The 15164-nt window shown below is 36.8% G+C and overlaps 1 protein-coding gene across 16 annotated transcripts in view; it reads right to left on the bottom strand.

Annotated features, from left to right (window-relative positions):
- The window catches only part of TENM2 (teneurin transmembrane protein 2), a 716298-nt gene that overhangs the window by 113751 nt on the left and 587383 nt on the right, over positions 1 to 15164 (bottom strand). For all 16 annotated transcript variants that reach the window (XM_052816231.1, XM_052816228.1, XM_052816232.1 and 13 more), the window contains 2 exons: positions 8239 to 8444; positions 89 to 284 (listed from right to left, as the gene is read on the bottom strand). In XM_052816231.1, coding sequence (XP_052672191.1) covers positions 89 to 284; positions 8239 to 8444 — 402 coding nt within the window. The remainder of the gene's footprint in view (positions 1 to 88; positions 285 to 8238; positions 8445 to 15164) is intronic.

Below are 15164 nucleotides of genomic sequence, written 5' to 3'. Positions count from 1 at the left end.
AATACTGAAGGCTGCAAAAGTATTATGGCTTTAAGTAAGCAAAGGTGTAAACAGAGAGGAAAAATGCTCGGCTTGTGGAGATACCTACCCAAAATAACTGTACTGAAAGAGACCACTTCTTTGTCCTTCCCATCATTGTAAAATGCCAGGTGCCACAAACCCACATCCAAGTATTGAACAAACACAGCCTCATTCTGAACAAGGGTCTGAATACTTCGACGTTCCCGTGGGGACTCCACCACACTCCATTTCTCTTTGCCATCCAAGCGTTCCATGAAATCATACTGCAGGGTAAAAAAACAGGAAAAAAAAAAGAAAAAAAAAAAAAAAGAACACAAACAAACAAAACCCCAAACAGACAGACCTGAATACAGAATGGCATTTCAGCTCAAAATCTGACACCATATTTTCTATTCTTCCTTGTCATAAAATGGTATTTTTAGAAGATACGTCAACGTGAAACTAATATTTACTAGTCGACCGTGGAACACGCAGAGATTTTGTGACTTACCCTTTCTTAAACAGTGACATAGAATTATGCATCTTTGCTCTGCATAGGTGATCAAAAAATGTACAAATGGTATTTCTTGACAGGCTGAGTTTTGAGAAAGAAGTTGAAATCAATGATTTGACCCATCAAATTTAAGGTTCCTACACAGCTTTCAAAGCCGGAAACCTTCAACCTATGAGAGACACACCCTTTTCTAAGCAATTGCCTACAATAAATTCTTGCTGCAAGAGGAACCAAAGTGTCAGATGTAGCTCCAGACATATAATTGAATGGAAGCCCCCAGAACGTGAAAACAAACAGGAACAGCGCAAACAGGAAATGTGTTTGTCTAATGTTAGGTAACTCAGCACCCGATAAAAATACACTGTACAAGTTTTACATCACAGAGTAAGAGTTGCTTACCTGAGTTTGTATGTGGAGCAATTAGGGGCAAGTAGCATACAAAAACCAGAGGGAGCATGGAAAGGAATAACACAAATCAAGTGGCTGAAGGAATTGAACTTATATTAAGGAAAACTGAGAATTTCTGGTTGGATGGTTTCCAGTAAGGTAGAACATTACATTAATCTTTGGAAAAGGGATCAAACAGAGCAAGTGATTATTTAGAGTATAAGAGGGATGGCACCATTAATGGCATGAAACTAAAAAAAGAAAGAAAGAAATTTAAGATGAATGTCAGATAAGCTTCCCATCTATTAAGCTCAGTAATAGCCTCCCAATGGAGATGCCACTGCATCACACAATTAAACAGGACTGGAAGAAATATTGGTTAATCTACAACAGCGAATAACTCTGCATAACAAAGCAGCTGGACTAGCTGTCCTAATAGGCTTTTTTTCTGTCTTTAATGTCTGTGATTCTGGAGCTCTCAAGCTGATGCCTTGCTCAACTTACTAGCTCTCATAGTCCCTATCTAAGGGAAGCCCTTAAGAAACAACAAAAACAATACATCTAATCTTTTGATAGTTGTATAACAAGTCTCCTATGAAAACACATCTTGTTTTAGACACATTTATCTATGTAGGAGTAGATAGAGATAGATAGACATGTCTAAAGAAAGATGTATGTGTTCAATAAAATACAGTAATAGTACGTGCTTGCTTGCCAGTAGTTTCATTGCATTTCCCCTGTTATCTCCAGCACATACAGTCTGTGCTTGCGACAGCTATGAGAAAACATACACCTTCACTTGCTTTCAGTTTAAATAGCAAACTGTAATCTTGCATCCTAAACAGACTAAACATCCACAGAGGGCTGTCTTGTACACTATATTCCACTCATTAACAGTGAGTTCTAGCAAATAATACACAATATACAATAAAATAAGGAAGATTCTCGCTTCTAGTAGAAGAGACAGACAGATGAACCTATTTAACACTTTAGTGCCATGCTACACATCTATCTAAAACTGAGGTATAAAAGCTGACCTTTCTATTTGAAATTTTTAAAGTTACATATGAGCAATATAGAGTCCTTGATACACTTAACCTTACAACAAAGGGGGAAGTATGGAAGTACTATTACCTGCCTGTTAAACATGTGGAACTGACATCAATATGCAGCCACAAAGGAAATCCATGGCAGGGTAGGAATTTGAGCCCAGGTCTACTAATGTTGAAAGCTATTGTCACAGTAAGTGCATTATCCACTCTTTCCTATGCTTTTAATTGTGGGAAAGAGTAGGAGAAGTGGAATAAAAAGTTTCACTGAACTGTTAATATCAGAAAGCCATCCACTTGAGCCTTTTTTCACACAGGATTTTTGCAGGAGAAGGTAAATCAGGTAAATTAGTACATTAAAGCCAATGCATGCCAGAGATTTAGAGATTCTGGCATGTCAGTAACTTTCAGAGTATCAGAGGTGCCAAACACACATATATCTATCTTTTAAATCAATGACATTTGGAAATATCGCTAAAACCTATTGTCTAACAGTCAGAGGTTAAGGACAGACTCATCACCTCCTTGGGAAATGTTATTACTCAGGCAACATCTTGGGAAAAAGAAATCTTGCTCTTCGGAACAATTGTTCACAAAGGGTCAACTAAGGAAGTAGCAATAAAAGCTGACATTTCTCACTGGCAACATGCTGTTCATCTCTGCTTGTGCTGGCAGGTTCCTCTGCCTCCCCCCTGTTTGATGCTGATTCTACCTCATATAGTAGAGAAGGCGCAGCAGTTGGCAAGATCGAAGGGGAAGAGTATTCAGGCTGAAACTGCTTTAAGTAGTTTTACCTGCAGAATCTCTTTTCACAGTGATGGGGTGTGACCTAGTGAGAGCAGGTCCCTTGACATGACTCCCCATAAGGCTATAATTTTAACTTTGGTAAAGTTAAGACTGGTATTGCCCCTCTTTAATCAAACTACGAAGAACTATTCCATGCTTAGGCAAAAGCAAAATGACTAAATAATGACTGAATAACTTTATGAATGGTGAAGTACCAGTGCAGACTGATACAGAATATAACAATATATTTTTATCCCTCTCTGGATTCCTCAGGACTGAGGAAAAAAGAAGGAGGATAATGTATCTGCTGGTGGTTCCCTGGGTATACAAGTCTTAACACATCAGCAAGTACTATGTATATATACCCCAAAATCTAAAATCCCTGACTGAAGGGTCACCGAGATGGTATTGTGAATTCATAATCGGATAAGATTTCTTCACATAGTTGGCTGAATCATCATATTGCTTCTTGTGGCCCTGTTGATTTTCTGATTTACCACACTTGCATGATTAATTACTTTTATATAATATTGTGCTGAAGATATCACTCTTGCTTTAAAGCTACTTATTGACAAATACGCACGGATTGGAAGACCCATCTAGGAAAAGAATGAAAGTACTTTCATGATCATTAAGAAGCAACTGTGGAATTTTTAATCTGACACACACAACTGCTAAGGAAAAGACAACTAAATCACATGAATTAGGGGATGGATTTGTCAAACCAAACTAAATCTCTGAAGTAATTTGGAAGTTTCATTGAATTTATTCTTTTTTTTAAATGATCCTTTTATATTTCATGGCTTCATACCAAAAGTCACACAAAAATGGCAAAAACTGCTCAGAAACAAGATGCACCAGAAATCCCAAATGACTACATCTTCAGAGTTCAATTTTGCAGGGGTAGTACTTACTATGATTAAAGCTTCATATAAGCAAGTGACTTGCCAGCCTACTCTAAACAAATTCCAAATTCACATTCTCAGTGAGTTTGTTTATTTTTACTACACAGCATACCAAAACCCTACTGCATACTTTTATTTACAAACCTAAATCTCATACTAAGTTCTTTCTGGGCAATTTGTTTTTATAATTTCTCCATTCAGTGCTTTCTAACCCCCAAAGCATTTTATTCATAGGCTAATAAGGACTTTCTTTTTCCAGTAACCATGGGGAGTCAGCAAAGCAGTTTTGGAACTTTACATATACGGGTAGTGACTACACTGCACAATGCCATCTATATAGTGCAGATCGACTGAGTCCAGTTGCATACAGGAAGTGAACTAGTTGTGAAAGCATGGCAAAGCAAAGAGAGCTTGCAGGGGTCAAGACTGAAAACGCAGAAAGACTGCATAATCTCTGTTTTTTTCTTAGATTTGAAACTATTTGCATGCCTCCACAAAATCTCTAACAGTGTCTGAAATTAGGAATTGAAAAGAAAGATTTCTTAGAGCTCCTGTCTTAAAAATGGATGCACATTCAAATGGCAGGGGTGGGGGGAGGAAGGAAAAAACACATTTGGTGTTGTGGCTAGCATTCGTCTTTATGCCAAAGCCCTGTAAGACCTAAGCAGCCAAGAAAACACGTCAGGAAAACTTGCTTGCAAAGTGCTTTAAAATTAGTTCTTCATAAAATCCAGTTGGTAATTATTCATTAAAATACACCCATGAAACATCTGATACCCACAGTGACAGCCAACCGATTTGTTTCAACATTTGAATGTGACACAACACAACCAGTACAATGCAGCACAGCATTCAGTAATAACAGCACAGTTGCCATCAGATAACTTTAAGGTGGTCAGAGCACCTAAATGCGTTTTAGCACTGGCTAAAAACCAAGGTAATGCTGAAGTTCCCCAGCTATTCAAGTTGTTTCAAATAAAGCCATTTCCTGTTCTAAATGAAAACAGTTTTCATTTTGACATGAAAAATTTGTAAGTATAAAACACTCTGCTGGAAATGAAAACAATACAACTCCATGCACTGCCTTCTCCAGGCATTACAGCGATGTTTCTGTAAGGTTACCTTATTTCATGCGTCATTTGGAATGTTCTACCAACGTGTAGTAACATCATAATTGCTGTAATCTCTGTAGAGTCACTTCATGCATTATTTGACATTTACAGTTAATTTTCTATACATTACCAATTCTATTAATATGACTATCTTCTACTAATTTCCTACTGATCTTTCAAGCCTGCAATGTGCCTTTTGTTATTTCTATGTAGTACTACACAGGTTGGAATAATTTTGCTTGAAAGCAATGCATTCCAGTTTGTAGTCTGCTCGCCACTCAAAACTGCATTTTTATGTCTCCTGTAAAGCTCCACTCCCTACGCACATGGCACACAAGGCTGCTTCTGGACAAGTTTACAGCTACATCAGTTTGACTGACTAAACCAGGCATTTGGAATATTTGCTAAACAGTAATACTGAGAAGGTTAAATCTCAGCAGGGCTCTCAGACAGGAACTGCATCTTGTTGTCTCAGGTTAATCATGTACCTAATTTGCTGATTATCGACTTGCTCCCACAAAGGATTTTACTTGGCTTGACATACCAGCACTGATCAGTGATGAACTGTCAAGTGTAGTTGTTCACTGCTTTACAGCTCATGTCCCTAACCTGCAGAAGCAAGGATTTTAAATTTCAATTTTAAAATATCATCTGGTGTCAACTTCAGACTCTTTTCGTTAATACAAAGCCATTCTGCTCCTTTCTGTCAGAACAAGGCTTCTTTTCACTAACTCAGGTCTGTAACAGCTTGCCTTTCTTTTTCCAAAATTATTTCTCTTGGTAGCAGCTTGGCTGATTTTTGATTGCTGGGCAAAAATGCCAAGCAATCTTTTGCTGTTGACAAGCACCAGGACCCTGCATGAATATGGGAAAGTAATTCTGCAGATTATACTGGTGGATTTCATTAACCCCAGTTATGAAAGAGGGTTCGAATTGCTTCCTCAAGACTGGAAAACAGGTTCTCTGAGGAAGAATCCAGCTCAGTAGGAAACACAGTTGATATTTCTCATTATTTAATTTAACAGAAAGGTCATGCAATTTATATCCTCTCCACATAATGTGGAGAGAAAGAAGAGAAACTTTGCCTGATCATAGATGAGATGTAGATGAGATCTCTCAGATGAGAACATCATAATGAAATCTAGAACAAATACATTTGATCGCAGTGCAATAGAAATTAAAGTTCAGCTTGAATTAAAAAAAATATTTTGTACTGCCAGTTACATCCAACTGGATTTCTTGTAAAAGATACAGGCATACCTCCATCACGTCTTAGTCAGAGAATTATAATTAACTTGTATTTATAGCTAACCTTGATGATTCCTTAGGAGCTTTCGTTGCCCTAAGTCATTTTCACTTCATGATTTATACTTTTGTTTGTTTTCCTCAACTAAATTGCTGTTTTTTTCATAGTGGAATGATAGAAGTGAGTGCCAAAATTCTGAACTAAATGAGACATACTCAATGAATTATGCCATTACCTCATTGCAACATTTAAAGATCCATAGACATAATTTCACCCTCAAGACAACATACTGAAGCATTACAGCCAAAATCAAAATATTCTTAAGAAGGGCTCCCACCCTGGAACATATTCGCTGTGGATATCTTCTGTGTTGCACGGATGTCTGGAAATGGCTGAAAATTAGTCAGTAGCCCTCTACAATTTCCCCAATTTATCTAGTGTGTATGGAACTTCATATGCTGTATGCTAACCTCTAGCTATATGTAAAACTGACCACTTGCCCTCCCCTCCTTGGGTTGTGGACTGCTGATCCTTATTTCTTACCAGTCAGATATATCCATTCAATAACTCACAGAACATTTTAAAACAGCACAGTACAGGAAGCTGATGGAGTTCGGATAGTCAGTTCTTAGAAGTAGAGGTCATAAACCCATGTAAACCTTTTCTCTCCTCCCAACTCTATTTAAAAATTTTGCTTCTCAATTCAGACTACAGGCAAGAATAAACACCAAGGAACAAGAGGCAGTGCAGAATAGTTCCATAAATTTGCCTCATGTTGGGAAGCAGATCCAAAATTCAGTTAACGTAGGTGTAGTTTTCTCCAGAAAATTAATTGGTTCACTGTTTATACCGTGAGTTTGTGCATGCACATGGACACAGTTCACTTAGTATCGATATCTCCTTGCAGGCAATATGAACATACCTTCCCTATATGGCAATATGTAGCAATGCAATTACGTTAAAGCCTCTGGGCTTTTAGCTTAGATCATGCATTTTAACCATTTATGTAATTGCAGTTTGCTTTGCCAAATGAAAAAAAAAAAGCAGTAGCATTTTTTTTTTTAAATCGGGGCAAGGCATCTAGAAATACGAAATGACGCTTTCCCAAAAGGGATCACGGAGTTCTACATTTGATTTTTGGAATCATATACTAAATAAAACATTTTAAGCTTAAGTGGTAATTTCTGAATGAAGAACCGATTATTAGCAGCAAGGAAGGTGTCCCTTCCAAAAGCTGGTTGCTATTTCTGCTTCTCTTGCACTCAAGAATGGAGGCTCTTTCCTTTTAGTATGTGTAACGGCAAATGTATTATTTCTCATTACAGTTCTAATCTAAGTAAATGGGAATCCTTCCATTCACATTAATGAGTTTTCAATATAATAAAAAAATTTCCTTCTGTAACAGAAAATATAGCTATATCTTCTCACAGCAAAGAAATTAAAACACCCACTGAACAACGTAGAAGAAAAAGATACTTAAGTTTGGTCTCACTAACTTTAAAACTATGTTTACCTACAGCCCTTAGCTCTGTACTACAGGGTCACTGTAAAAATGCGGTGTTACTGAGTTTGCATCTTTGAGGCTGTTTAGAAATCAAGAAGAATTAGGTTTCCCAGCTGCAAGACTTGCCCCATGTCTGAATCAGATATTATACCTAAATACTGTCCTTGAGAAAAAAGTAGTAAAATTAAAGCTCTCAAACACATGGCCGCTGCATTATGTTCTCTAATATGGCTGGGTAGCAGCGATGCCAAAGTCTGTTGCATACCCCAGCAATGGCATTCCAACAGCCTGTGAAGATTAAAACTTCTATGAAGATAGAAAATTATACGTTAACACATCTAGCTGTGCATGCATTCCAACTGTATACAGTGCTTTGATACTGTGAGTTTGACCAACACCACTCATCATTTTTGACTGGTATATAACTGGATATGTTTATCCCAATTGGTGCCAAGGTTTTGTCAAAAGATTTAAAACCTTGAGTGCCAAACTGCAAGTTATCTTAAAAACCTGAATGGCAAGAACATCACTGATTCTTTCTTTTATCAATGTACTATTGCTGTATGTAATAACCTAGAAATCTTAGTATCAGGGTGTTCAGTCAAATATCACAAATTAAGTAATTCCCAGGAATCCCTAAACTTGAGCTCCATAAGCTCCAACATAAATCTAGCATAGATGCTCTAAACTTTTGCATTTTGACATTTAAAGCCAACAAATACATTGATAAAGTACCTGGGCATGTGATGGTGGGAGTCCTCTTCTTATATAAACACCAAAAAGAGCATCCTTCCCTAAGGATATGTTGAACTTCAGGAACTGTGGCTGGCTGATATGGATCTGAGACCGCCAAAAAACTCCAGGGGGTACTTCCTGGGTGACCCTGCGGCCAACTTCTGTTTCTCCGCTATCTATGCTGCTATTCCTAGTGACCCATGGTCCTATAAAATAAAAACAAATATAAATCAAATGAGATAACTGCTTTTAATACAGGTATTTTTATTCATTCAAGATGAACCTCTGTGGCAATGCCACCTTTTAAATCAAACTGTAACTTTCCTTTCTTATTCTGATGCAATGTGCCTGCTGTTTCAATCAGTATGTGAGAATTTGGCCCGTATATTTGAAGTACAAAGACTGTGAACCTTTTTCTGTGGAACATCTGCAATCTTCTAACCCCTCCAACCCTTTAAGTCTGTGATTGCTCTTTACTGATCAAATACTGTAGAGAGTCAATTAAGCACATACAAATCTCCCTGTGCTCTTTTCAGTTGCATCTTGTATGTAACAAGGGTATAAAAAAATTATCAGAAAGGTGAACTGCAGAAGTAACTTCAATCTAAATGAACTGATTGCAAATTTTTATTATCATTGTTTTATATAGTAAACCCGTCCAATAAACTCCAGGTCAGAGACAAGACTGTTGACAGTAGAAATTACATGCACAGAAAAGGATTTAGAGGACAGTTTCTGTACCCTAACAAGCATCTTCTCCTTCCTGAAAGAAAGTTAGTACAACTCAATGCGCTGCTTTTTAAGTTCTCTCTGCCTGAAGCAGGGACTATCTACAAGTCTTTTTCCCTTGTGCTGTGGTTAGTTAAAATCCATCATTTGATGGTTCTTCAGCATGCATTATTGAAGACAAGATACAAGACCTTTCTGGCTGAGTGCTCTAGCTTCCAGCCCATGAAATAGTCAACTTTTAAAACATGGTGGAAATCCTTTCTGTTCTCAGCTGAATGAGGCTACACGTATTTTAAACATGGAGTGTCATATGTGAAGAGTTAGCAGTGCTTTCAAGCTACAGTATGTAGCAATGTTTGATTTTGTGTTCCATATTCCCAAACAACATGGTGAGAAATCAATTTTAAAATTATTACAACAGACACTATAAAGACCAGAAAACCACAGAAAATATGTTAACAATCACAGAAATGGAAAAGTATCATTAATATCACTATTAAATACACACTGGATGGCAGTGATACCTCTGATACAACCTCGCAGTATTTGTTAAAAGCTCAATGTTTACTTCATGTTTTTTTCATGGTGTGATGCTATTTTCAATAAATGGCAAGTTACTTTTGAAATATATTCCATCACTGTATGAATGTAACAGGGTGGCACAGAATGACATATAATTCCAGCAGGTAAGTACATAACAGCTTTTCTGTCTTGACTATCTTTAATTGAGAGAGCTGCAATAGCATGGTTTCAATTATAGATTCCAAATTATCTATGTTAGCAGCACTTACACTTGTACATAATGAAACAGATATTATGTTGGCAGTGTTTTGAAATGGTAAAAGAATGCTCTGAATACCAACTGCTATACAGTTTTTGGCAACTTGTTTGTTTTTTTCATTTTCTATGTTAATGGGTCTACAATAATATCACAGCACTAATTAAAAAAAAAGGCAGAAGATGCTGCAAAGAAAGGAAAAATGGCTGAGAAGGTCAAGCAATGTGCCTTCAGAGCCGCACAAGAACACAGGTATCAACCAGATTCACACGTCATGTTTTGTAAAAACTATATTATTTCATTTCTAATGGATTACTGCAACAAAGGATGTCTCAAAGTTCCTACCTAAATGAAGTCAGCCACCATCTCACTAGATTTTAAATTCGTCCTTACCCACAGGGATAGGAAAACCAGGTAGACAGCACATAAAATCACCTGTTGAATGCTGTACTGGAATCACTGGCAGAGCTAGGAAGTCAGTGTAAGGCTGAGGGCTCCTTCATCTCCTTTGAGTACAACATTACACTTACTTCACTTCACAATTCCAAGTTATGGTAATAAATGGTGATATTTTTTTTCCCCAACATTCTTAAAAATTGTGCTGTAAATTATTTCTTTGGAAGCAGACTGTGCATACTTAAATGAACGTCAACTGTATCTAACCTGAGAACAGACTCCTTGACACACTTTAAAGAACCTTGTTCTTCAGGATTAGTATATCCAGAGTCAAAGTGAAACAGTCAAAGAAAAAGCTATTTCCAGGCATTATTATTATGATAGAAGCTGTGTAAGTAATAAAGGTGCAAAGATTAATAGACCAGTGCCTCTTCCAGTATTCTCTGTCCACAGACTCCTTATACTCAATAAATTATCTGAATTACATATTTTTTCAATTTGGTTAATTTCATGTCTACAACAAAGCTGCTCCAGTCCATGGAAGCTAGTGCAAACCTTTGACATACAGAATACGAAAGTCAGCAAGTGTAATCTATTTCTGAAATCCACAAGTAAAATGGGTGGGAATCTGGAACAGATCTGTTTGAAATCATTAGCCTTCCCCCATGTTGGAATCTGCTTCTCACTTAGTTCCTTTTTAAGCAAAAATTTATCTTTATACCTTTTAATACAGTATATATATAATACTTTATACTTTTTAATACAGTTCTAGAATTCAGTGGAGCAATGGTCATGTATATTCAGAGATATGGCTTGTATAAGCAGCACAAATCTAATATTCCAATAGTTAAAAAATAAGCAGTTTATAGTCACTTACCTCATGTCATAAACATATATATAAAAACCTATATCAGGGTTATTAAGTACTGAAACGGCTACTAACACACATAAATAGCCTATGCCACAGAATAAGTTTTAGAAAAACGAATCCTTGTCAGAGCACTTTAAGAAGTGATGTGGTGTTAGAATGCCCGCATGCATATATCTGCTTTACAAATTACTGAGTCACGTGTTTTTCATCTACATCAAACAGAGATTATATTGAATATTGCATCAGCCATTGTACCTCACTTTTATCCAGTGCAGCAAGCTTACTGAGCATGCAGATGGTAAGACCACCATAGTCTCTGTTGGAGGTTATGGTTTCATTGGCTATTAAAGCAGCTCCAAACCACCACCATCAATGACTTTTGCCAATCATGTTGCTTCCAAGTCTGCTGAGTATATATTCCCTAGAATTATAATTTTGCAAATAAATTTAATTCTTATGGAGGCTCAAGTTTTAGTATTTCTTGTTGAATATAGCCTTAGCCTCCTTTGGTTTTCCAAAATTCTGTTTTGTATTTCTATCTGGGAAAGGGCATTTTTCAGGAGTCAAGAATCCTCAAATACATCAATAAAGCTAAAAAGAGAATATTCCAGTCATCAGGACAACCAGAGTTACGTTCACACTACTTCAGCATGCACCTCACAGGTAAACAAATATATTGGATGCCACACTTTCCCAACAAAAAGTTATTAGAAAAAGACCGTTCCTTTATATTTCTCATGAAAATTTTGAAGTTGTTAGCTTAAAAATTGGTGAAAACTGCAGGTAAAACAACCAAATTTTTAATTCTCAATCAGCCTAGAGACATGACTCAGGTTCCCAATACTGAAATGATTCAGTTCAGTTTGGCATTATCTTTGGAAACATCTCCCCATAGGTGCTCTTTTTTTTTGCTCTACAACATGAATGACCTGGTTTCTAGTTGTCCAAACCACTCCTTCTGGAACATTTCAGTGTCTCAGGAAAATCTACCCAGGAGGAGAACTGTGACAGCTGTAGGGGTTCAACACAGCAGAGGATTTTAAGAGCAGGTTAGATGAGCAACTATCACAAGTGATCAAGATATACTTAACCTACAACAAAGAACAGATGGATGACCCCTTATTTTCAAGTCTGTATTTTTGTAGTATGGCATGCCTCTGCTTTATATCCAGCCTGTGCCATGTCTGTGAGAAACAGCTGCTGCCTCACCTCTGGCATGCTGAAAGGGATCCTTATTTTTGCTTTTAAGAACTTAATACATGACATCCTGGTTTTATGGCTTTACATTACAATGCTGAAATAACACAATTTAGAGATGATTGAAGTTGTACTAAAATATAAGTTTTATATTTGCAAGTTTAACTAACAATTTATAAAGTTTTAAGCCCAGCAAGCTACCAGAGCTCTAAAGATTATGCATTATTGAATCATACTCTCATAAATTCCTGCTGAGTTACTCTTGCTGGTAGGAGACACAAAACTAGTGAGAGCATCTTGGTTCTACTCCTTGCTTTGACACAGCCAGTGCACCTGAGTTGGTCATGATCTTGATGTTCTCAGATGACTACTTGTAAAACAGAAGTATTAACAATGACCTCTTAAAAATTCTTACCTTGAAGATGAGTAATGCAGAGCAGTCACATAAAAATACTACAGGAGGTGTCTCAACATTGGCCTCTTCATGTTCCTTCCTCCCCAAGTTAGAAATACAGAAATGAAATGCAAAGTAGATATGACCACTGAACCTCTTTTCTTAGTTAACAGGCTTAAGTTTATTTTTTTAAACCTGAAAGGAGAACATCATCCTAGCTTTATATTTGCAATGCCTTTTTCTGCACTAACAGCTTCACTTATAAACTCTGTCTCTAGAGACTCTTAAAGTAAGCTTTTTTTTTATAGCTCACTTCAGTCTTCATCTCCTAATGTAGAGAATGTACCTTGCCACCTGACTCACTCCCCTCCAGCTATTTTTAGAAGCTTTTCCATTTTGATGGACCACTGCAGATCACATTGAAAGAACATCAACCGTCTTTAAGTGAACTTACAGATGTGACAAAGTGACAAATCTGGGAAGAAAGACTAACCCAAACAACTCATACTATTGTGAACAAATAAATCCCAACATCATTATCTCTGCTGTCGGTGACTGTTTTAGAGTTTCATCTGTTTATCTCATAACCCCATGGATACTTGTTTTTTTTTCCTGTGATTTCCTCTCTATAAACATCTACAAAAGAGAGTTTTAAAAGCATACTTCTTCATCTTACCCAGGGGAGCCATTTCAATCACTCAGTCAAACATATATTTATCAACTAAATAACACTTATTCATTTAAACTGCTGTGTTATTTACCCAGTTGAATTACTATTTTGGCATATACATTTGAAAAGACTGTTTTAGCACTCAAGTATATTTGCCTTTGAAGCTATCAAACAGGCAATACATGACAACAGCAATGTAAACTCCCCCTGCTAACTTGTCAGCAGGCCTCATCTTTGAGCTGGAGGTCGGTTTCAAGGTGGCAGCTGATAGGACATGCCCAGTAAGCCTTTAATTTAACTGATGGCAAGCAGTGTCAGCTATGGAGGCAGATCTGTATCTACACTGAAACCAGATATACTTCAGTATTTATTATGGGCTCCTCTCCCATACTGTAGTTAAAATTAAAAAATAAAAATGAAATCTGGCGACCAGCAGTGTCACGCTACAAACATCACATTTAAATAGCAATTAACTCCAGAGCTTTGACTGTGTGCCTTTATAACAGTGATGACTGTAAATTGCGTCTTGATAACACTCTTGAAAAAAAACCTAGCAGAATAACCGTTCCAACGGATCCATAATGAACTACCAAGATAATTTGGACAATTTCAAATCAAATACAAGGAATAAATATCACCAATGTTGGTTCAAGAGAATTCTCTTTCCTGTATCTCTTCTCTTCCTGTACCTCTGTATTTCTTACAAATCACTGCTGCAGACGTAGCTTTCCTTATTGTTTTATCTAACTTATTTTTCTGTTGTTGTTTGTTATATAGTTAGGGATTTTCACAGATGACTCAGAATTCCAGAGAAATTCATGGTACAGCTGTGTAAAGGAAACTATTCAATATAAAAATACACTCCACTGACTTTTTGCCAAAAAAGAATACATGGGAATTACTATGTTTTTCAATGATAGCTTGATTTTTTCCTCAGGTAAATCTGCTACTTACATGACCAGACATTTCTTAATGTTTCAGAAAGGCAAACAAAAAAAGTAGAAAATGTCTTTTTTATACAAATTTCTTCAGTGGAAAAATCAGTGCTATGCACTATTACCACACTGATCACTTCCTGTATGAACTTAGGCTTCAAAATATCTCCTACTAATACCTAAGTGCCCTAGGACCCAAGTGAAAACAAGATTCTTTTTAAAATGTGTACAATAGATTGACTACAGATGCAAAACAAATTCCCACACCTACAATAAAGTAAAAAGCCAGGAAATGAGAGTTTGTCTGGAGAAGCTGCTATGACACATCTTGAACTTCAGTTGTGCTGAAGATGCTGAGGTACTAATGAGCTCTATTTTGTAAAGTGAGGAGGAAAGAAGCTTCTGAATTTATATGAGCTTTCAGGAGTCCGGTAAAACAGCTTCTGAAACAAAATCAAAATCTCAGATTTTCTGGTCAGTATCCCATACTTCTGATGTGGTGAAAGGAAAGAAATTCTGCAAAGAGAGGATCTGCTTAAGACCACTGCTCTGGCTCAGCTGAAGTCAAACAATCTGACCCTGCAGGTGGAATTAAGAAACATGCCTTAATACCCTGATACACCTAAAAATTTAGGTACACCTTCACATTCATGCGGGCATGGCTTCACAAGATTCATTGTTTTCAGAATCAAAAGCAAATTATAACTGAAATAAAAGTAAGATCTGTTAGTTCACTGCATTTCACAAAGAACAAATATATACTAGCATGAATTTCTACATCAACATAACAATAATCTCTGATGGTATATAATACACTTCATCACCTAACTTTAAAAACAGCAACTCATAATATCACCATCAACACAATCACAAAAATAAATTTCCTCTCCTGATCTGTTGAACTTAGTCAAATGCTTTGCTTTTGCTAAAACAGCCCTAGAGCCTGGTATATTGTC

Source organism: Harpia harpyja, chromosome 20, assembly GCF_026419915.1.
Source record: "Harpia harpyja isolate bHarHar1 chromosome 20, bHarHar1 primary haplotype, whole genome shotgun sequence".
Classification (NCBI taxonomy): domain Eukaryota; kingdom Metazoa; phylum Chordata; class Aves; order Accipitriformes; family Accipitridae; genus Harpia; species Harpia harpyja.
This window is presented reverse-complemented; position numbering and strand designations above follow the sequence as displayed.